Source organism: Aegilops tauschii, chromosome 7 (assembly GCF_002575655.3).
Source record: "Aegilops tauschii subsp. strangulata cultivar AL8/78 chromosome 7, Aet v6.0, whole genome shotgun sequence".
Classification (NCBI taxonomy): domain Eukaryota; kingdom Viridiplantae; phylum Streptophyta; class Magnoliopsida; order Poales; family Poaceae; genus Aegilops; species Aegilops tauschii.
This window is the reverse complement of record NC_053041.3, coordinates 231,811,137-231,831,788: the sequence shown is the minus strand read 5'-3', so window position 1 is coordinate 231,831,788 and position 20,652 is coordinate 231,811,137. Positions and strand designations below refer to the sequence as shown.

Here is a 20,652-nt window from a genome sequence, read left to right as displayed (position 1 = left end):
GAAAACAATTGTTAAAAATCAGCAGAACGTGATAAACTACTGATTCCAATTGCAGTAGATCAATAAACAAATTATCTAGGTCTTCCTATTTTGGCAGAATTTTTGAGTTACATAAGTATGCGTTTGATACAGATTGCCACAGACTGTTCTGTTTTTGACAGATTCTGTTTTTCGTGTGTTGTTTGCTTATTTTAATGAATCTATGGCTAGTATCGAGGGGTATGAACCATAGAGAAGTTGGAATACAGTAGGTTTAACACCAATATAAATAAAAAATGAGTTCATTACAGTACCTTAAAGTGATGGTTTGTTTTCTTACACTAACGGAACTCATGAGATTTCCTGTTTAAGTTTTGTGTTGTGAAGTTTTCAAGTTTTTGGGTAAAGATTTGATGGATTTTGGAATAAGGAGTGGCAAGATCCTAAGCTTGGGGATGCCCAAGGCACCCCAAGGTAAAATTCAAGGACAACCAAAAGTCTAAGCTTGGGGATGCCCCGGAAGGCATCCCCTCTTCCGTCTTCGTCTATCGGTAACTTTACTTGAAGCTATATTTTTATTCACCACAAGATATGTGTTTTGCTTGGAGCGTCTTGTATGATTTGAGTCTTTGTTTTTTAGTTTACCACAATCATCCTTGCTGTACACACCTTTTGTAGAGACACACATGAATCGAAATTTATTAGAATACTCTATGTGCTTCACTTATATCTTTTGAGCTAGATAATTTTGCTCTAGTACTTCGCTTATATCTTTTTAGAGAACGGTGGTGGTTTTATTTTATAGAAAATATTGATCTCTCATGCTTCACTTATATTATTTTGAGAGTCTTTTAGAATGGCATGGTAATTTGCTTTGGCTATAAAATTAGTCCTAATATGATAGGCATCCAAGATGGGTATAGTAAAAACTTCCATATAGAGTGCATTGAATACTATGAGAAGTTTGATACTTGATGATTGTTTTGAGATATGAAGATGGTAATATTAGAGTTGTGCTAGTTGAGTAATTGTGAATTTGAGAAATACTTGTGTTGGATTTGGCAAGTCCCGTAGCATACACGTATGGTAACCGTTGTGTAACAAATTTGAAGCATGAGGTGTTTCTTTGATTGTCCTCCTTATGAGTGGTGGTCGGGGACGAGCGATGGTCTTTTCCTACCAATCTATCCCCCTAGGAGCATGCGCGTAGTGCTTGGTTTTGATGACTTGTAGATTTTTGCAATAAGTATGTGAGTTCATTATGACTAATGTTGAGTCCATGGATTATATGCACTCTCACCTTTCCATCATTGCTAGCCTCTTCGGTACCATGCATTGCCCTTTCTCAACTTGAGAGTTGGTGCAAACTTCGCCGGTGCATCCAAACCCCGTGATATGATACGCTCTATCACACATAAACCTCCTTATATCTTCCTCAAAACAGCCACCATACCTACCTATTTTGGCATTCCATAGCCATTCCGAGATATATTGCCATGCAACTTTCCACCGTTTCGTTTATTATGACACGCTTCATCATTGTTATATTGCTTTGCATGATGTAGTTGACATCGTATTTGTGGCAAAGCCACCATGCATAATCTTTCATAGATGTCACTCTTGATTCATTGCCCATCCCGGTACACCGCCGGAGGCATTCATATAGAGTCATATTTTGTTCTAGTATCGAGTTGTAATCATTGAGTTGTAAATGAATAGAAGTGTGATGATCATCATTATTAGAGCATTGTCACGTATGAGGAAATAAAAAAAGAGAAAGGCCAAATAAAAAAAGAGAAAGGCAACAAAAAGAGAAAGGCAACAAAAAGAGAAAGGCCAAATTAAAAAAAGGAAGGCCCAAAAAATGAGAGAAAAAGAGAGAAGGGACAATGCTACTATCCTTTTTCCACACTTGTGCTTCAAAGTAGCACCATGATCTTCATGATAGAGAGTCTCTTATTTTGTCACTTTCATATACTAGTGGGAATTTTTCATTATAGAACTTGGCTTGTATATTCCAACAATGGGCTTCCTCAAATGCCCTAGGTCTTCGTGAGCAAGCAAGTTGGATGCACACCCACTTAGTTTCTTTTGTTGAGCTTTCATACATTTATAGCTCTAGTGCATCCGTTGCATGGCAATCCCTACTCCTTGCATTGACATCAATTGATGGGCATCTCCATAGCCCATTGATTAGCCGCGTCAATGTGAACTTTCTCCTTTTTTGTCTTCTCCACACAACCTCCATCATTATATTCTATTCCACCCATAGTGCTATATCCATGGCTCACGCTCATGTATTGCGTGAAAGTTGAAAAAGTTTGAGAATACTAAAGTATGAAACAATTGCTTGGCTTGTCATCGGGGTTGTGCATGATTTGAGCATATTTGTGTGACGAAGATGGAGCATGACCAAACTATATGATTTTGTAGGGATGAACTTTCTTTGGCCATGTTATTTTGAGAAGACATAATTGCTTAGTTAGTATGCTTGAAGTATTATTATTTTTATGTCAATATTAAACTTTTGTCTTGAATCTTTCGGGTTTGAACATTCATGCCACAATAAAGAAAATTACATTGAAAATTATGCTAAGTAGCATTCCACATCAAAAATTCTGTTTTTATCATTTACCTACTCGAGGACGAGCAGGAATTAAGCTTGGGGATGCTTGATACATCTCCAACGTATCTATAATTTTTGATTGTTCCATGCTATTATATTATCTGTTTTGGATGTTTAATGGGCTTTAATATGCACTTTTATATTATTTTTGGGACTAACCTATTAACCGGAGGCCCAGTGCCAGTTGCTGTTTTTTTTTGCCTATTTCAGTGTTTTACAGAAAAGGAATATCAAACGGAATCCAAACGGAATGAAACCTTCCGCGAGGATCGTTTTTGGAACAAACACAATCCAGGAGACTTGGAGTGGACATCAAGGAAGCAACGAGGCGGCCACGAGGCAGGGAGGCGCGCCCCCCACCCTCGTGGGCCCCTCGTAGCTCCACCGACCTACTTATTTCGCTTATATATACTCTTATACCCTGAAAACATCGAGGGGAGCCATGAAACAACTTTTCCACCGCCACAACCTTCTGTACCCGTGAGATTCCATCTTGGGGCCTTTTCCGGCGCTCCGCCGGAGGGGGAATCGATCACGGAGGGCTTCTACATCAACACCATAGTCTCTCCGATGATGTGTGAGTAGTTTACCACAGACCTTCGGGTCCATAGTTATTAGCTAGATGGCTTCTTCTCTCTTTTTGGATCTCAATACCAAGTTCTCCTCGATCTTCTTGGAGATCTATTAGATGTAATACTTTTTACGGTGTGTTTGCCGAGATCCGATGAATTGTGGGTTTATGATCAAGATTATCTATGAACAATATTTGATTCTTCTCTGAATTCTTATATGCATGATTTGATATCTTTGCAAGTCTCTTCGAATTATCGGTTTAGTTTGGCCTACTAGATTGATCTTTCTTGCAATGGGAGAAGTGCTTAGCTTTGGGTTCAATCTTGCGGTGTCATTTCCTAGTGACAACAAGGGCAGCAAGGCATGTATTGTATTGTTGCCATCGAGGATAAAAAGATGGGGTTTATATCATATTGCTTGAGTTTATCCCTCTACATCATGTCATCTTGCCTAATGCGTTACTCTGTTCTTATGAACTTAATACTCTAGATGCATGCTGGATAGCGGTCGATGTGTGGAGTAATAGTAGTAGATGCAGAATCGTTTCGGTCTACTTGACATGGACGTGATGCCTATGTTCATGATCATGCCTAGATATTCTCATAACTATGCGCTTTTCTATCAATTGCTCGGCACTAATTCGTTCACCCACCATAATATATGCTATCATGAGAGAAGCAACTAGTGAAACCTATGGCCCCCGGGTCTACTTTAAATCATATTATTTTCCATCAACTAGCTATTTCTGTCGCCGTTTATTTTGCAATCTTTAATTTCAATCTATACAACAAAAATACCAAAAATATTTATCTTATTATCTTTATCAGATCTCACTTTTGCAAGTGGTCGTGAAGGGATTGACAACCCCTTTATCGCGTTGGTTGCAAGGTTCTTGATTGTTTGTGCAGGTACTAGGCGATTTGCGTGTAGTCTCCTACTGGATTGATACCTTGGTTCTCAAAAACTGAGGGAAATACTTACACTACTTTGCTGCATCACCCTTTCCTCTTCAAGGGAAAACCAACGCATGCTCAAGAGGTAGCAATCTCCTACAAAACCCTAGCCCCGTCATCTATATAAGGTGGGGGCTAGGGATAGCCATTGGCATCTACATCTACATCCGTAGAATCATACTCTCACATGAGGTACTCTACCATGAATACAAACCAAAAGCAAGACGTACGGTGTTACTCATTCCCGGAGGCTAGAGTCTAAGTAACTTCCTCGTGTGATCTCCGATCAGCTACTTCCGGCCACGGTCGCTACCCTACCAGGGGTACTAACGAGTTTATGCACCGTCAGTTGACGCACTAGGCATGAGCCTTGTCAACGGCCCAATTGAGGGCTCGGGTTTCAGCTCTCCTCTGATACAGGAACGACCCCGGAAGCCGCGGGATGAGGAACCGTGACGCGTAGGCCCGAAGGCCTTTCCGAATCGGGACGCGACGAGAAGCGGTGAACCCGTGGGGCTCGGGGTTGAAGACTTGCAAGTACCACTAGGCCATGCAACATGCAGGCCCGAAAACATCCCTGAAGCCGACTCACGAAAGCAAGCCTGGGCTCTCAGAGATCGAGGCGCTTCAACCCCAAACACGCTCGGGGGCTACTGACGGTGTAATACACACACAGGGGGTGGCCACTCGGTGGGGAGCCTGGCAGCAGGCACATCTCAGGGCCCATGAAGCTCTGCGAAGACCTAACCATAGGAGGAATCCCCCGGATAAACCACAAGGATCATCTTGGCGAGAAAGCCAAGATGGCGGCGGGTTAGATCGGATCGATCTCCTGTAAAACCCTAGACCCCATCATCTATATAAGGTGGGGGCTAGGGAAGGTATCTACATCTGTAGGATCACACTCCCTGTAGTCTCATACTTCATCCTCCATTGTAAGCCTCACACGAGGTACTCCACCATGAATACAAACCAAAAGCAGGACGTAGGGTGTTACTCCTTCCCGGAGGCCCGAACCTAGGTAACTTCCTCATGTGATCTCCCATCTGGTACTTCTAGTAACGTTCGCCACCCTATCAAGGATAATGATGGTTTTATGCATCGTCACGGGCACAAGATGGATTTCCTAAAGCGGGATTCATGGTACGACGGTTGCGAATTTTACACTCTTCCTCGACTACATCGATGGGATGCGGTGGATTCGGGTCTAGGTTAGCATGGGGACGTTCCCTGGTCGACATGCCACAGTGACATGTGTTGTGCAATGGTGTCATCGACTCAAAAAGCCATTAATTATGACGACGGTGTTTCCCTGACTGTGCGATGGTGGAAATTGTGCTTCTTCTCTGCCGAGCGCCTCGGCGGCGTTGGATTTTGATTGCAATTGTTAGTTTCGGTGTGCATGGATCCTTATGGACCTTCGTGTGTTCTTTCATGCCTTGGGATCCTCTCTGCATAGTTTCCAGGACATCTGTCAACTCCTAGTTTCTTTAGTCGTTGTTGCCGTGTGTTTGTACATATTTTTGATTAATGATATGCACGGTTTACTAAAAAAGATAAAGTGGTTATTAGTCCCCCGGAAAAAAAGGTTGCTATTAGAAGCGTTAATTTAATTTCGCTAACCTGGATTTGTCTAATTGCTGGGTATTGCTTAAAAAGATGGGATCAATTTGATTTGTTGCGAAATGCCCTCAGAATCAAAAGGCGAATTTTCATTCACAAGAATGTGGTGCGAGTAATTTGGCTATTTGGGTGCACTCTAAACACGCCACGTGGCATGTTTCTTCCTGGGAATTATTGTTTACTTCACATTCTTTTTTCGCGAATACGCAAAGCTTGCGTATCATTTCATTGATAGAAAGAGTAGAATAAGTATAACGGGGGTACAACACATGACACGAACGCAGACATGCGTGTACATGGTGCCCAGAGCAGATAGACAAGGGATGCTCGGACCGAAAAGGAGAACAACACAGCTAAATCAACCAAGCCCGAACCGACAAAGCCAAACCAACAATGAGTCCTAACATCACCAAAGCCAACATTGGGGGCACCGCGAGCAAGCAAGATAGCGCCTTCAAGAAGGAACACGACGCCGGACGTCTTCGCCATCCGGTCCGGAGCAGCCGGACCTAGGGTTTCACCTGAGCTCGAAGAGGGGCGCAGCCGAAGGCCATGGTAGCGCCTCCAAGAAGGAAAAACGACACCCGCGGGCGCCGCCGCTGCCAGCAACGGCAAGCCGAGCAGGGATTTCTCCCTGGCCTGAGGCTGAACAATCCCATAGCCGCCGAATATGGTATTGAAGACGAGGAAGCCAACGCTGGCCGGAACAAAGCCGAAGGGAGTGGTGGGGCTGCACTTGCCGTCGGTGGGTGGCACCGCATCCGAACCTACGAGTGTCGGTTCTGGCAAAAGCGGGAAGCTTCAAGGCGTACAGGGTAAGGTCGGCAGCGAAGCAAGGACCACCGCGAGGGGAGGCGACGGCGACCGGCAAGCTAGGACTGGAGGGACGCAGATCCAAGCTGTCGTGGTCGGAGCCATCAAGCCAACAGCAAACCAAGCGAGCTGGAAGGAACGCAGCCACTGGTTGCCAAAGCTAGAGCCGCCCGGCATAGAATGTTGGCAAGCCTAGAACACCGGAGAACGCGGGTTCAAGGCCGCCGGGGCCGGAGCAACACCAACAAACACCCGCCGCGAGGTGCACCGCGCCAGCCACAACCACTGAAGCCTTGCCACTGCCGCACTAGAGCCAGACGCCAGGACTCGAGGGGGGAGGGGCCGCCGGAGAAGGGGGTGCTAGCGCGAAGCAGGCCGAGGCAGGCCGCATGCACCCTGAAAACCAGTGCAGGCCCCGCACCCAAACGCAGCCGACAACAGCACCAGCGGCAAACTGGGCCGCGCCGCCGGGGGGAGGGGAGGGTTGCGCCGCCGGACCGGCAGGAGTCGGGCAGCAGCTGGAGGGGGGGTCGCCCGCGGCGGCCTAGAGAAGAGCACAGGGACGGGGGTTGGTGCGGCACGCCCGGAGCCGTGCGGGAGGGCATGGCGACGAGGAAGGCCGGATCCAGCCGCACAGCTCGGCCAGGGCACACCCGCAACCCCGTCGGGCCGGCAAGAAGCAGCCGCCGTGAGGGGGGTGTCGTCGCGACGAGGGGTGGGGGAGCGCGAGGGGGCTAGATCCGCCCCGCCGCCGCCTTCCCGGGGTCCGGCGCGGCTTCGCCGGCCGGCCCTCCGGCGGCGGCGGCGCGGGGGAAGGGCGGCGGGGGTGCCTGCTAGCTATGGCGGCTAGGGTTCCCCCCGTGTCGCCAGAGGAGGGCGACGCGGGGGAGACATCTTTACTTCACATTCTCGAAAATGATAATTTTCTGTTTACCCAATTTACAACATGATTGTATTATTTCAAACAAATGAATCTGTCTAGGTATCAATCGACCGAGATCTTAATTCCCTAGATATAGAAGTTCAACTTTTTTTTGCGAATGATATAGAAGTGCAACTTGCTCTTTCACTAAACTAGAATTGCATGTTCGGAATGGATAAACCGAGACTTAAGGAATTCCCAGTTGATTGAGACTCAGCAAAACATTTTGTTATCAGAAGAAGAATGCCACGAAGGTCATGCAGTGACAATATGATTGTTGTCTGATGCATCGTGCCGCTTGTGAGGAGTGAGACACGAGAAGGAGCGATCTCCAAAGTGGCCATTTGGCCACACTCCACAGCACAAAATGCTAAGAAGACTCAGGCCTTGCTCTGACCGTCCATCCGCGATCACGCGGTCCAGCTTTCTCCTGGCGGGCATATAATACTTGGCGCCAGCAATGTGCAGCACATACCAATACGCACGCCCGCACGTACTTACAAGCCGGCCGGCCGGCCATGTGCCCCACCACCGTCCCGGTGACCGGCGCTGACATGGACGACACCGTCCTTGCAAAGCTTCGTGCCTCGCGAGCCGCCATCGTCTCGGTGCTCTCCGACGCTGCCGGGGCGGAAGCTGCCATCGATGAGGCCGGCGACCGCCTCACTGACCTCCTGTCCAGCGCCTCTTCGCCGTCCTCCTCCAACCTCCAGTCCAAGGCCGTGGCGGCGCGGGCACTGCGCGCGCGCATCGACCGCGCCGTCGCCCCGGCCGAGCCACTCCTCGCGGCTCTGCGCCGGGTGTCTTCCCTCGCCGAGGAGGCCGCGCAGCTCCCGGAGAACCCGGCCGACACCGAGAGCGCCGTCGCCTTCGTCGACCGCGTGGACCAGATGCGCGACGCCATCGAGGACGTGGTGGCACGAGGGGACGAGGCCGTCCGGAGGGTGGAGGAGGCGGTCGGGTTCCTTGGCCGTACCACCACCAAAGCCGCCGGCCGCTGCCGGGTGCGGCGGCTCACCGAGGCGGCTTCCGCGCTGCGCGCTGTGTACGAGACGGAGGCGGAGGCGATGCGCTTCGAGGGCCCGCTCGACGAGGCGCTGCTCGGCCTCCAGGATCTCTTCGAGGCGGTCCTGCTCAGGCTCAAGCACGCCGCGCCTGCGGACGATGCCGGCGCCGTGGGCGACACGGACGAGTATGAACTCGGCACGGACGACGAGGTGGACGCCGCCGCGAGGATGGCGAAGACGCTGGCCGGCAACGACTGCCTGGACATCTGCGTCGACATCTACGTCAAGGCGAGGTACAGGAGAGCGGCCAAGGCGATGATGCGGCTGGACCCGGCGTACCTCAAGGCTTACACGGCCGAGGCCATCGACGGCATGGAGTGGGAGGCGCTGGAGTCCTCCATGGCGCTGTGGAGCCCGCACTTCCACGTGGCCATCGCCTCCGTGCTCACGGCGGAGCGGCGGCTGTGCGCGCGGGTGCTCGCGCACCTCCCGCCGGCGGTCTGGCCCGAGTGCTTCGCCAAGATCGCCGCGCGCATCGTGGCCGCGTTCTTCCGCTTCGCCGACGGCGTGGTCGCGGCCGAGCGGGAGCCGCAGAGGCTGTTCAAGCTGCTCGACATGTTCGACGCGGTGGCACGGGAGAGGGACCGCCTCGACGCGCTCTTCTCCGGCGAGTCGGCCACGCTGGTCGCCATCCGTGAGCGAGCGAGCGAGGTGGAGCGCGCCCTCGCCCGTGCCGCGGCCGGCGTGTTCTACGAGTTCGGCCTCCGCGTTGAGACGCACTACATCGCCGGCGCCGGCGCCGGGACCGACGCCGTGCACGTGCCCAAGATCGTCCGCTACGCCGTGAACTACCTGAAGTGCCTCGCGTCCGACGACTACCGCGGGCTCATGGACACCGCGCTGCGAGCGGAGCGCGAGCGCGGCGGCGCCGGCGACGGCGATGAGGACGGGGGCGAAGCGGAGGGCGGAGGAGGCCGCGCGGCGCTCGCGGAGGCGGCGTCGAACGTGCTGGAGGCGCTGCACCGGCACGTGGAGGCGGCGCGCAAGGTGTGCGCGGACGCGGTGGCGGGGCACGTCATGGCCATGAACGCGTACTGGTACATATACATGCGCACCCGGGGCAGCGACCTGTCGAAGCTGATCGGCGAGGAGCCCATTAAGCGGCGGTACAAGACCTCGGCCGAGGAGGCGGCGTGGGAGTACCAGGACGCGGCGTGGAGCCCGCTGGTCCGGCTCCTCGGCGGCAGCGGCGGCAAGGCGTGGCCGGCCGACGAGGCGCGGGAAAAGGCGGCGGCGTTCGCCGGCGTGCTGGAGGAGAGGGTGAGGAAGCACGGGGCGGAGTACAAGATCCCGGACGGCGACCTACGGGCGCAGATCAAGGCCGCGGTGACCAAGGCGGTGCGCGGCGCGTACGCCGGGTTCGTGAAGGCGAACGAGAAGGCGGTGGCTGGCGGGAGGCGGGAGCTCCTGCAGGTGGACGTCGTCGAGAGCATGGTGAGGCGGGTGTTCGAGGAGATGGGCGACGGTGAAGCCGGCGGCAAGGGCATGGGCCGGACGAGGAGCAGCGGCCGGGTACGGCGGGAGAGCGGCAACATCGACGGGTTCGAGGCCAACTAAAGTTACTACTACAGCACGCACGCCATGGACAACACGATCCAATTTCAGCGTGGAATAATATTTTTGCATGTTGGTTCTTGTTACTACCAGTTACTGTAATCTGCAATAAATCACAGGCCATTTTCTCCTCAGTCAACCCAACGAATGGACGATGTTTTACCACACAACTGGAGATTTTAAGCAAGCAACCAAGCCATTACATTACCAAGCAGTCAAGATACACACATGTATCACACATACAAGCCAAACCACTGGTACTATACATATTTTGCACACGGCTACCAACTAGTGCAGTGTGGATAAGCACACCCTAACATATCAACATAGATACACTGGTGCGCACAGAATAAACCTTGTGCCTAGCACCTCCCTACACTGCCTAAACAAAGTCACATATGTACAATCTTCCTTTGCTGGAGTTCCAAGTCTTGTTAGCACTTTGAAGCACCGCGGTTCCAAGTTATGGTTTCTTCCTTGCTGATGAATTTGCCGGGCGTTGAGGCATTCCCGTCGCTTATGAGTCGCACTCGGCATCTCCTGGAAGGATCATAGGATTAAATATACTTCAAGATATTGGAGCTGAAGCAAAGCACAGGGAAGAAAGGTTGACTGATTCATCATAAAGTATCGCTAATTCAAGAGGCTCACCTTCACCGCAAAGCTGCTCGACTCGGCTCGCGATATGTTTGCCATAGGTGTACTTCCTCAGTGCTTGCAAGTGACCCTTTACACGGCTGACCAGAAGTTCCCGCTGCTCATCGTTGCATGTTTCAAGTATCTTCTGAACAACATAATTAGCATACTGATCCTTCATCATTGCCTAATTGCATAGCAAGTGGTTAGCAAATGAAATCACAGGAATTTAATAGTGAACAAGCTTAGAATCTACTTCCTCTGTTCCTAAATATAAGTCTTTGTAGAGATTCCACTATGAACCACATACGGATGTATATAGATGTATTTTAAGTATAGATTCATTCATTTTGCTCCATATGTAGTCCATCTAGTGGAATCTCTACAAAGACTTATATTTAGGAACGGAGGGAGTAGAATCAACGGAATCAGTAACAATAGACGGTACAAAGATACAGGACTCGGATTCCTCAGTCAGGCTTGGAAATGTAACTCTCACTGCTAAATTGTCATTATCTGATTCCACATGGGATAATACTGCCTACTTCAGACTTAAGACTTGTACTGCGGAGCATTACTGCCTTAAAATTTATCAGCAAAAAAAGGAGGGAAAGAAAAGGGATGGAAACATTGCGTTAAAGTGTCAAATTATCATACATACCAGCAAGGTATCATTTCCGTCAGTCTGCTCCACAATCTCTCTGATTAGAAGATCTCGTTCCGCAATATCTCCATGTTGGAAACACTTCTCTATCACATTTGATGCAAATTTATTTTGGCTCATGGTGACAACCTGCCCAGCCAACTTACTGATAATTTGAGCCCTTTCATGACTTTTTCCTTTTTCCACAACATGCTGCAAAAGAGACGGAAAAAAGAAATAAGCTGATATATTATGACGTAAAGTAGCCAAGGGCACTTCACTCACATCATCTGGTATCATAGAACTCCATAGCATATTCTTTTGCGACAAATGAACCAAAGGCAGGTCATTTTTTTAGAAAAGGACCAAAGGCAGGTCATAACTGGAGATGTATTTTGTGTTTATTACAGCCACTCAGCCAGTTTATAAATCAACAACTACTGTGCACTTTTTAGAATATGGCAAAAGATACAGAATCAAATTGCAAATAATTTCACCTGTGTGACATAGTTGCCATACTGGTCTTGTGCGAGGATGCAAGCGGACTGCAATATTTCATCTATTATGCACTGACCTCGTGAATCACCACCACAATGCTCCAAAACTCTCTGCAGACAAGTGTATGGATTGAAGGGAGAAAGAAAGTCAGTGTGACAGGATCAAGTAGCAAATTCGTATCAAGCATTATTCTGAAGTCTGAACCCACCTGAATAACACGGCAACCATATGGATGCATTGAAAGGCTAGCAACTTGTCCCCGAAAAGCAGATACTACAAAACCAATATGTTCCGTGGGGACACACTCTATGCACTTCTGTATAACATGATTCCCATTTTGGTCACGAACACATCGCATAATATTTCCATCAAGCTCGCGGACCAGATCTATTTTCTGGTCAAGTTCCATAACTTCCAGAGCCTGCATATTATAGAAGAGAATTAAACAAGCAAAAATTAATAATAACTGCAGGACACATCAGATATTATGGCGTATGCTGGTTGCATCCAGAATTCCTATACCGTGCCAACATGTAACTGCCAGGTTACACACTAATTTACATAGCAGATTACACACTAATTTCTACTTGTTATTTTGAATTTCCTAAGTAAATTTTCCAATCATACTGATTGCACGCAGAAAATTATAATGTTCTCACGTACTGCCAACTACAGGTATACTTCAACCCATTTCTCCCAATTTCCTTATTACTCTAGCTCTCTTCAAAGCTTTCTACAAGCTGGTGATAACTTGATGAGACTTTCTTTACAAAATTGCATTTACCTCTCTTTGCACATTATCCCTGAAATCAGAAGTTTTTTCTGACTGGACACCATATTTAACTGATGTTACATGTCAGATGATCTAGTGAGGTAGCTTAATCTCAAAGGGTACACTCTTAATCCACAAGTTGGAACCAAACGCAAACTCTCAACCCTAGTTCTGACAAATCCTTATCTCTAATATAGCAATTGTCACTATTGTATTTTCAAGGCATATGATGTTGCCTGCCTTGGAGCTGTCATATCAGCCTTGGCCCATAAACAACCCATGATTATGTCAACACACTGAAATGGTGGAATAAGCTAACCTACCATAATTAACCACCAACCTTCTTTTTTCTACAGTTATCCAAGCGAACAAACCTAAGCTAGCCAAAGAGTAATTTGGGCTAATCAGGTTAGTTGCCAGACACAAAATCTAGGTTGCACCAACCTACATATGTTTAAGCTTAGCTAACCTAGTTATCCATTGCAAACAAAATGCAGCCATGCCACTTGTTCATGCATACAAGGGTACCGTCCAGAATGTATGATAAACTCAGTAGCTAATTCTTGAGATAAACAGCTTTATAACTTTTAAGTGAACATCCCAAGTAAACCCCAAAAAATGCTATAAATACATGGGGGAAACTAGATACATAATAGACGAACAAGGTGCATACTCATAGACCCATATCTTTACAATTAACACAGAACGAGATCGGGCTGGACTAAAAACAGGCAAATGTTAAAGAGTAAGAGTACCTTTTGTATTACTCGGCATCCATACATCTGAAGGCTCAAAGGTACAACATGACCAGCAAGCTTGGCGGCAAGATCCCTTCTTTGCTCAGGAGTTCCATGTTCAAAAAACTGCAGAGATTACATGTCACTTTTTTGTACAACCAGCAGTTACCATGTGCGACAAAGTGATGCAGACAATTTGCTCCACATAACAGATAACCGGAGCATACCTTTTGGATCACATAATTCCCGAACACATCAGTCATTAAAGATGAAGCATGAGGAAGAACTTCTGCAAACACGGCTGCCTTCTCTTCAGCAGTGCAGTTTTCCAATTTCTGCTGGATGAAACGGCTACCATGTTGGTCAGCGCTGAGGTCAAGAGCACATCACGCATTAGCGACCAAAACTGGTATTGGTGTATATATGCTTAGTTAGAAGTTAGAATGATACATATGCTGAGATGCATGCCTAATAGAATGATAAATATGCTAAAATGCATATCAAATTAGAATGATAAATAATCAACACAACACAACTAACCTGAAATCTACTATGCGACCTGTGATATCAGATAGCTCAACCCTACGTGCTCTGTTAGACTTCAGTTCTTCCAGGAAAGTGCATGCCTTCGGGTTATCAAATTTCTCCCTTTCTCGCTGCCCTTGAAACCCAGAAACAGCAGTGATACTTCTTGAGGCGGACTGAAACCTCGCAGAATCATTTCTACCAGAGGGGGGAATTCCAGAGAAAGGTTGCCCCTGAAACACTGGGCTTGTTGGATAAGTCAATGGCGCTCCAACATAGGGTGAAATGCCATGATAATTTGGAACAGTTCCTCCTCTTAGGGTTGTAGGAGAATTAAAAATTCCAGTTTTTGGAAGTTGAAGCCTCTGATCAGATGGATATTGAGCTTGAGGAAATAACTTACGTGGATCAAAATTATCAGCAACATTTCCAAAAACACTACCCCTTGGAGCCAATGTATTATATTGATTTCCACTAGCATACTGTGGAAAAGAGGGATGCTGAAAGAACTGAAAAAAGTTCGGGTCGGGAATAGGTGGCTGCATGGGAACCCCGAGTTGCCCATACATTTTATATGGCTGAACAAACTCGGTTCCTGCAGTAAGATTCCCTGCTGAAGGAAAACCAGATGGCCTACCACTAAAGCTTGGAGTCATAGGACTGTCTAGAGGTGTCGCAGCAGAACTCTGGGGAGAATAGCTAGTCATAACGGGTGGGAAACCTGAACCACCCAAAGCATACCCAGCAGTCACATAAGGATTTGCCAATACACTGGCTGGATGCAAATTCTGATAATATGGGCTTCCAAAAGAATTCGGTGTATAAAAGGGTGTTGGCATACCAAGTTGAGGTAAAAGTTGCTGCATGTCACCAGTGGGTAGTTTTAGCTGAGTATGAGACACGTTGTCAACAAAAGGAACATTGGGCAGATGTGCTCCATGAGGAGTCATTGGCATATGGTCGCCTTGGACTAGAGGTGAGAAGCCATACTGCTGCAAGAAATTGCCCTGCCACTGCTGCTTAACTTGTGACGTAGTCGGGCTATCCAAACATAACTTCAAATTCTTCATGCTAGACTCCACAACATCAAGTTCAGTAACAACTGCCCCACTGACAGGCACATCATTTCCAGGCTTCATGTCTATGCTCTGCTTTTCTTGCTGTTGCTCAGAAATTTGTACAGTAGGGTTATTATCAGAACATGATGAACTGGGAACAGATGTAGATGAAAGATTGTTGCTAAGAGTACTTCTCAGTACACTGGCCAAAGGTACAGGTGTCCACGAATTCAACCCTGACGGCTTGACAACATCATGTGGCAAATTCCTTGATGAGTCAATATTAGAATGGACAGCTATGCCATCACCAATACTGCTGCTTGATAGATGTGAAGAGTTATCATACAACGAATCGGGGTTCTGCTGGAAGCTCTCCTAGAGAAAATATGAACAGATAATGAGATGATCAACTGTAACATGCTTGGACATAAAATTAAAATATTAAAGTAATGTCAACATTTTTGCATGTGCAGCATGGAAAAAATGTAACTAAACATGACCATTAATTGTGCATCTATGCAAAAGAAAAACTCAGTGTTATGCAAGTGCAACTAACAGGTGTTCCAAAGATATTTTCAGTGCCACCATATTTTCTGCCCAATCATCCTTGTTTTGGTATATTTACAAGATATGCAGCAAGATTACTAGATTAGCGCAACCAATGAATACTTTAACTATCCAAACAAAAGCCAACCATTTCTAACAAAGGAGTGCTAATTTTCCTTCAAATTGGAGTTGAAAGATTGGCTGATATTGATATAAGCACAAGGTAGCTCGTTTGCAACTTCTTGCAATAAGCTTGATGGCATCTTAATATAGGAAGGTAATTGCATTAATACTTTGATCCAACACAGTTATTATTACTAGTTCAAGGAGGTACAGAGACCAAGCATCCCTGAGCGGCACATAATCGATCAGAAAAATGGAAAGCAGGCAAGAGAGATTTATGGTCTACGTGGAACACTCACCTGCACAAAATCCACAAGATTCATCTGTTCATCATCTGCAGAACTCGAATCCAACCTTGGAGACTTATCATCTTCAGGTTCTTCCTTGTGAGTTGATAGAGTAGATCGAGGTATAAATAAGGAGCCTTTATTGCTGTCATCTTGGGAGACCACTCTCCATTCTTTAACCTTGCCAACACGGTTCATGAAGCGGCGGCTCTCCCTTGAGATTAGTGGAGGAGGAAGCCTTGGGTTCAAATTCACCTTGGAACCATAATAGTCAAAGTATGCAGGATCAGCACGTAACTGCTCCTCAGCCGTGGAACTGCCAGTCACATTGTCCAAGTTACCTAAACTGGTGTCAAAGTTTCCACTCCGCTGACCTATAAGATTACCAAGAGCAGCCAGAGATCCCTCCATGCTAGGAGGTGCGCTTCCACTTCGATTTGGGACAGATTCCCCCCAGCCCCCATAAATCCCACTGCCATTCTCCACAAACCCCAGCCCTTCTCCTGGAAGATTTCCCAGTGGAGAGTCGAATGCTCCGAAATCCTTAGTCCAGCCACCAGCCCCTGCCCCTCCAATTAACCGAACAGCACTCTGTGTGGCCATTACACTGCAAGGAACCATATGAAAGGGGGAAAATGAATATTTAGTGTTTATCAATTGACTATATTAGCAAGTTCATTCAGGAGCAACTGGATTTACCGATTTGGCATATTCAACAGGCAACAGAATAAGTTTTGTTGAAGCAAATGATTTCCAAAGTTACTGTTTCATATTAGGAAACTATGAATGACAGAATAACAACAACATACAAGAAGAGTACCCAAACATGCTAAAGGTACCAAGCCTCGAAATCTCTCGAAGATGCGAAATGTGGCATTATAACTTGCAGTAAATGGAAATGACTAGTCAAGGAGAAGCCTAAAGCAATGGATTACATGCTTGCAGCCCAACCACACAGCAATTCCAAAGCGGAAGCGCCCAATTTGCACCTAAAAGGCAAGAGCTTGGCAGCGAAATCAGGCATAAATCCATCAAACGCCTGGACATAAAGTTAGGCCATCCCCGACGCCCTCAATCCTGTACCTCCGAATCACAACAAAATCGAGGAAAACCCCGGCTCCTTTCTGTTCCGGTGAGTCTTTTAGACGACCTTTTTTTTGTTCTAGTGAGGTGGCCTGATTACATACGGGAGTGAGAGAGAGCGAGAGCGAGAGAGAGAGAAAGAACGAAAGAGAGGGATAGGTACCTTGACGCCTCCGAGCCAGCCGAAGCTTCCAAACCCTAGGCGAGCACCAGCGCCAGCACGAGCCCGGCCTCCTCCGTCTCCTCACCCTCCTCGGCCCCAAGCCGCGGCAGCTGGCCAGGCCTCGCTTCCCTCTCCCTCTACCTCCCCGGAGAACAACCAGCTCGAGCCCCCCCTTCTCCCTCTCGTCGCCGCCGATCTTCTCCTTCTGGAAGCCTTCCTTCTCTCTCGGTCTTCCCCTCTTTCTCTTTTGCGGGCGGAGAAAAAGGATGTCGCTTCTAAAACCCTCGAACCGCTTGCTTGCTGCGGGCGGCGGCGCCGTCCCCACTGCTTTGAGGGTCGTGCTGGGAGGTGATGTGCGGCGAGGATGCGGTGGTGGTGACGGTGACGGGCCTATCTGGTACGCCAACGTGTCGCCGGAGCACGGGGCACAGGGGTCAGCTAGGTGACGGTGGCAGGTGCGCTAGACGCTACGGCCACCCCAGTGGGGCAGCTCTACTCGGAACGTGGAAATGGCTCTTCCAGAGAACCAAATATTCGATGCAAAAAAAAAAAAGAGAACCAAATATTGTATATACGATTAGAGCATCTCCAATAGAAGATATAGATGTAAAAATAACTTTTTTGACATCTTTAAGGCCCAAAAACGCACCTTTTTAACAGATAATGTATATAAAAAAAGTACATCATCTGCTCCAAGTATTATAAAATACAACACCTGAAGATACAAATTTGTATCTCCACCTCCCAGATGATGTAAAAACACGGTCGCTCGGTCGTTGCGTACATGGCAGAATGACAAGTGCACGCACAGAAAAAGTGTCAGCTGTCAAAGAAAAGGTGTTGCGGAAGTGAACCGTGCTACAGGAAGGATGGGTGGAAGATGTTGACGGAGTAGTGTCCAAACACGGAGGCAAGGATGATGGCGGTGTGATCTTGAGGGGTCATGCTGGGGACTCCCGAGCTGCTACATGTCATGTGTATCAACAAGCCTCGGATGCAGAGGAGGTGGAGATTATGGCATGCAAACACGTTGTTTAGCTAGCTGTGGAGACCAACGTCTAGAAGCTACACTTGAAGACAGATAACAAGACGACGACGTCCATGCTAAGAGAACCAAGGAAGAACCTGGCGGCGGTCGGGCCAAGAATTGAAGAGATCAAAGGGTTGTTTCACTCGTTTCAAAAGGTGAAGGTCACATGGGGTAGTCGTTCAACAAATGTTGCCACTCATAAATTAGGAAGAGTAGGGGTAGGAGAAAAATTGTGTAAGGTGTGACTCATGGTGCCACCATACTTTATCTTAAACTAGCAAACATGATCGTATGTTGTGACGGGAGGCAAAAATATTACGCCCTAGCCAAATAAGTATGGCTCAATACCCTGACATGTGATCGTCCACTATTTTAACACAGTGGCCCACCATGTTTATCTTTCTTCCCCCCTCACTGATGATGGTCCTGATGTCCACGGGATCACAATGCATTCGACGTGGTAAATCCCAAGGCTACGAGCTTGCAACTGCACGCCACACTTGTCATTGTGTCATGCAAGGGAATGTTTAAAACTTTAAAAACAAATCTCATCGTCCACGAACTACTCCCAATGCCTAGACATATAAAGACTTTTCAATAACTAATCAAATCCTAGACATAAAAGAATTCTGAATCATCGAACAGTTTTTTGAATGAACAAACATTTCTTTGAAATTGGAATTTTCTTTTGAAATTCACGAATATTTGTTTTCTTTAGACGAACATTTTTTGAAATGCATAAACAATTTTTGAATTCATGAACATTTTTTGACTCGGCAATGGGGAGCAAATTTTGCAATTCGTAATTTTTTTGGATTTTTTTGAACATTTTCTAAAATTTCATGGACATTTTTTCAGATCCACGAATATCTTTTGAATACATGATTGTTTTTTCAAAATCATGAACATTATTTTATTTCTAACCTTTATTCGCAAATCATGTATTTTTTATTTGCAAACAGTTTTTGAAAATCACCAACATTTTTTGAATCCGCAAATATTCTATGATTTCCCGAACATTTTTTGAATTGAAGAATATTTTTTTTCAAAAGTCGCAACATTTTGAAATTTGGAAATCCTGAATTAATTTAAAGAAGGAAAAAACAAAAAACAAAAATGAGAAAAGAAAAGGCAAAAAAATGAAAAAAAACAGGGGGTGTCACGCCCCGCGCATGTGTCAGCCCATGAACGCGTACGGGTGAGGAGGAGGTGCTGAAGGAAATATGCCCTAGAGGCAATAATAAAGTTGTTATTTATATTTCCTTATATCATGATTAATGTTCATTATTCATGCTAGAATTGTATTAACCGGAAACTTAGTGCATGTGTGAATACATAGACAAACAGAGTGTCCCTAGTATGCCTCTACTTGACTAGCTCGTTAATCAAAGATGGTTAAGTTTCCTAACCATAGACATGTGTTGTCATTTGATGAACGGGATCACATCATTAGAGAATGATGTGATGGACAAGACCCATCCGTTAGCTTAGCATTATGATCATTTACTTTTATTGCTATTGCTTTCTTCATGACTTATACATGTTCTTCTGACTATGAGATTATGCAACTCCCGAATACCGGAAGGAACACCTTGTGTGCTATCAAACGTCACAACGTAACTGGGTGATTATAAAGATGCTCTACAGGTGTCTCCGATGGTGTTTGTTGAGTTGGCATAGATCAAGATTAGGATTTGTCACTCCGTGTATCGGAGAGGTATCTCTGGGCCCTCTCGGTAATGCATATCACTATGAGCCTTGCAAGCAATGTGACTAATGAGTTAGTTACGGGATGATGCATTACGGAACGAGTAAAGAGACTTGCCGGTAACGAGATTGAACTAGGTATGATGATACCGACGATCGAATCTCGGGAAAGTAACATACTGATGACAAAGGGAATAACGTATGTTGTTATGCGGTTTGACCGATAAAGATCTTCATAAAATATGTAGGAGTCAATATGAGCATCCAGGTTCCGCTATTGGTTATTGACCGGAGATGTGTCTCGGTCATGTCTACATAGTTCTCGAACCCGTAGGGTCCGCACGCTTAATGTTCGATGACGATTTGTATTATGAGTTATGTGATTTGATGATTGAAGTTTGTTCGGAGTCCCGGATGAGATCACGGACATGACGAGGAGTCTCGAAATAGTTGATACATAAAGAATGATATATTGGAAGATGTTATTCGGACACCGGATGAGTTCCGAGAAGTACCGGGTAATTATCGGAGTGCCGGAGGGTTATCGGAACCCCCGGGGGAACTAATGGGCCTTAGTGGAGAGAGAGGAGGGCCGCAAGGGGCTGCCCCCCCCCCTTGGTAGTCCGAATTGGACTAGGGGAAGGGGGCGGCGCCCCCCTTTCCTTCCCCTCTCCCTCTCCCTTCCCTCTTCCCCCTTCCACCAAGTGGAATCCTACTAGGACTTGGAGTCCTAG

The 20,652-nt window shown here is 47.0% G+C and overlaps 2 protein-coding genes across 4 annotated transcripts; one reads left to right on the top strand and one right to left on the bottom strand.

Moving 5' to 3' along the window:
• Window positions 1–8,007: 8,007 nt before the first annotated feature.
• On the top strand, window positions 8,008–10,113 carry LOC109770437 (exocyst complex component EXO70I-like). The gene has a single exon (XM_020329139.4). The coding sequence runs from the start codon at window positions 8,008–8,010 to the stop codon at window positions 10,111–10,113; it is 2,106 nt and encodes a 701-aa protein (XP_020184728.1).
• Window positions 10,114–10,287: 174 nt separating this feature from the next.
• LOC109770436 (pumilio homolog 5) lies at window positions 10,288–17,661 on the bottom strand. 3 transcript variants are annotated; one of them, XM_073506037.1, is made up of 11 exons: window positions 17,182–17,452; window positions 16,871–17,110; window positions 15,948–16,542; window positions 13,937–15,354; window positions 13,624–13,765; window positions 13,415–13,522; window positions 12,096–12,308; window positions 11,887–11,997; window positions 11,408–11,602; window positions 10,762–10,933; window positions 10,288–10,650 (listed from the first exon to the last, which is right to left on the bottom strand). In XM_073506037.1, exons 2-11 carry the CDS (start codon window positions 16,957–16,959, stop codon window positions 10,628–10,630), a joined length of 3,066 nt encoding a protein of 1,021 aa, XP_073362138.1. In that variant the 5' UTR covers window positions 16,960–17,110; window positions 17,182–17,452; the 3' UTR covers window positions 10,288–10,627. The 3 variants fall into 3 exon arrangements, with proteins under 3 accessions (XP_073362138.1, XP_045087617.1, XP_020184727.1); XM_045231682.2 differs by having other exon boundaries at window positions 17,019–17,110; window positions 17,182–17,432; XM_020329138.3 differs by lacking the exon at window positions 16,871–17,110 and having other exon boundaries at window positions 17,182–17,661.
• Window positions 17,662–20,652: the final 2,991 nt, after the last annotated feature.

Excerpts from the sequence above, each read along its gene's own strand:
- LOC109770436 (XM_073506037.1), bottom strand. The coding sequence starts at position 16,959 with ATGCCTGATTTCGCTGCCAAGCTCTTGCCTTTTAGGTGCAAATTGGGC. Across the intron at positions 15,355-15,947 it reads ATCTTGTGGATTTTGTGCAG|GAGAGCTTCCAGCAGAACCC; the intron begins GTGAGTGTTCCA and ends TATTTTCTCTAG. Across the intron at positions 11,603-11,886 it reads ATGGCAACTATGTCACACAG|CATGTTGTGGAAAAAGGAAA; the intron begins GTGAAATTATTT and ends TCTCTTTTGCAG.
- LOC109770437 (XM_020329139.4), top strand. The coding sequence starts at position 8,008 with ATGTGCCCCACCACCGTCCCGGTGACCGGCGCTGACATGGACGACACC.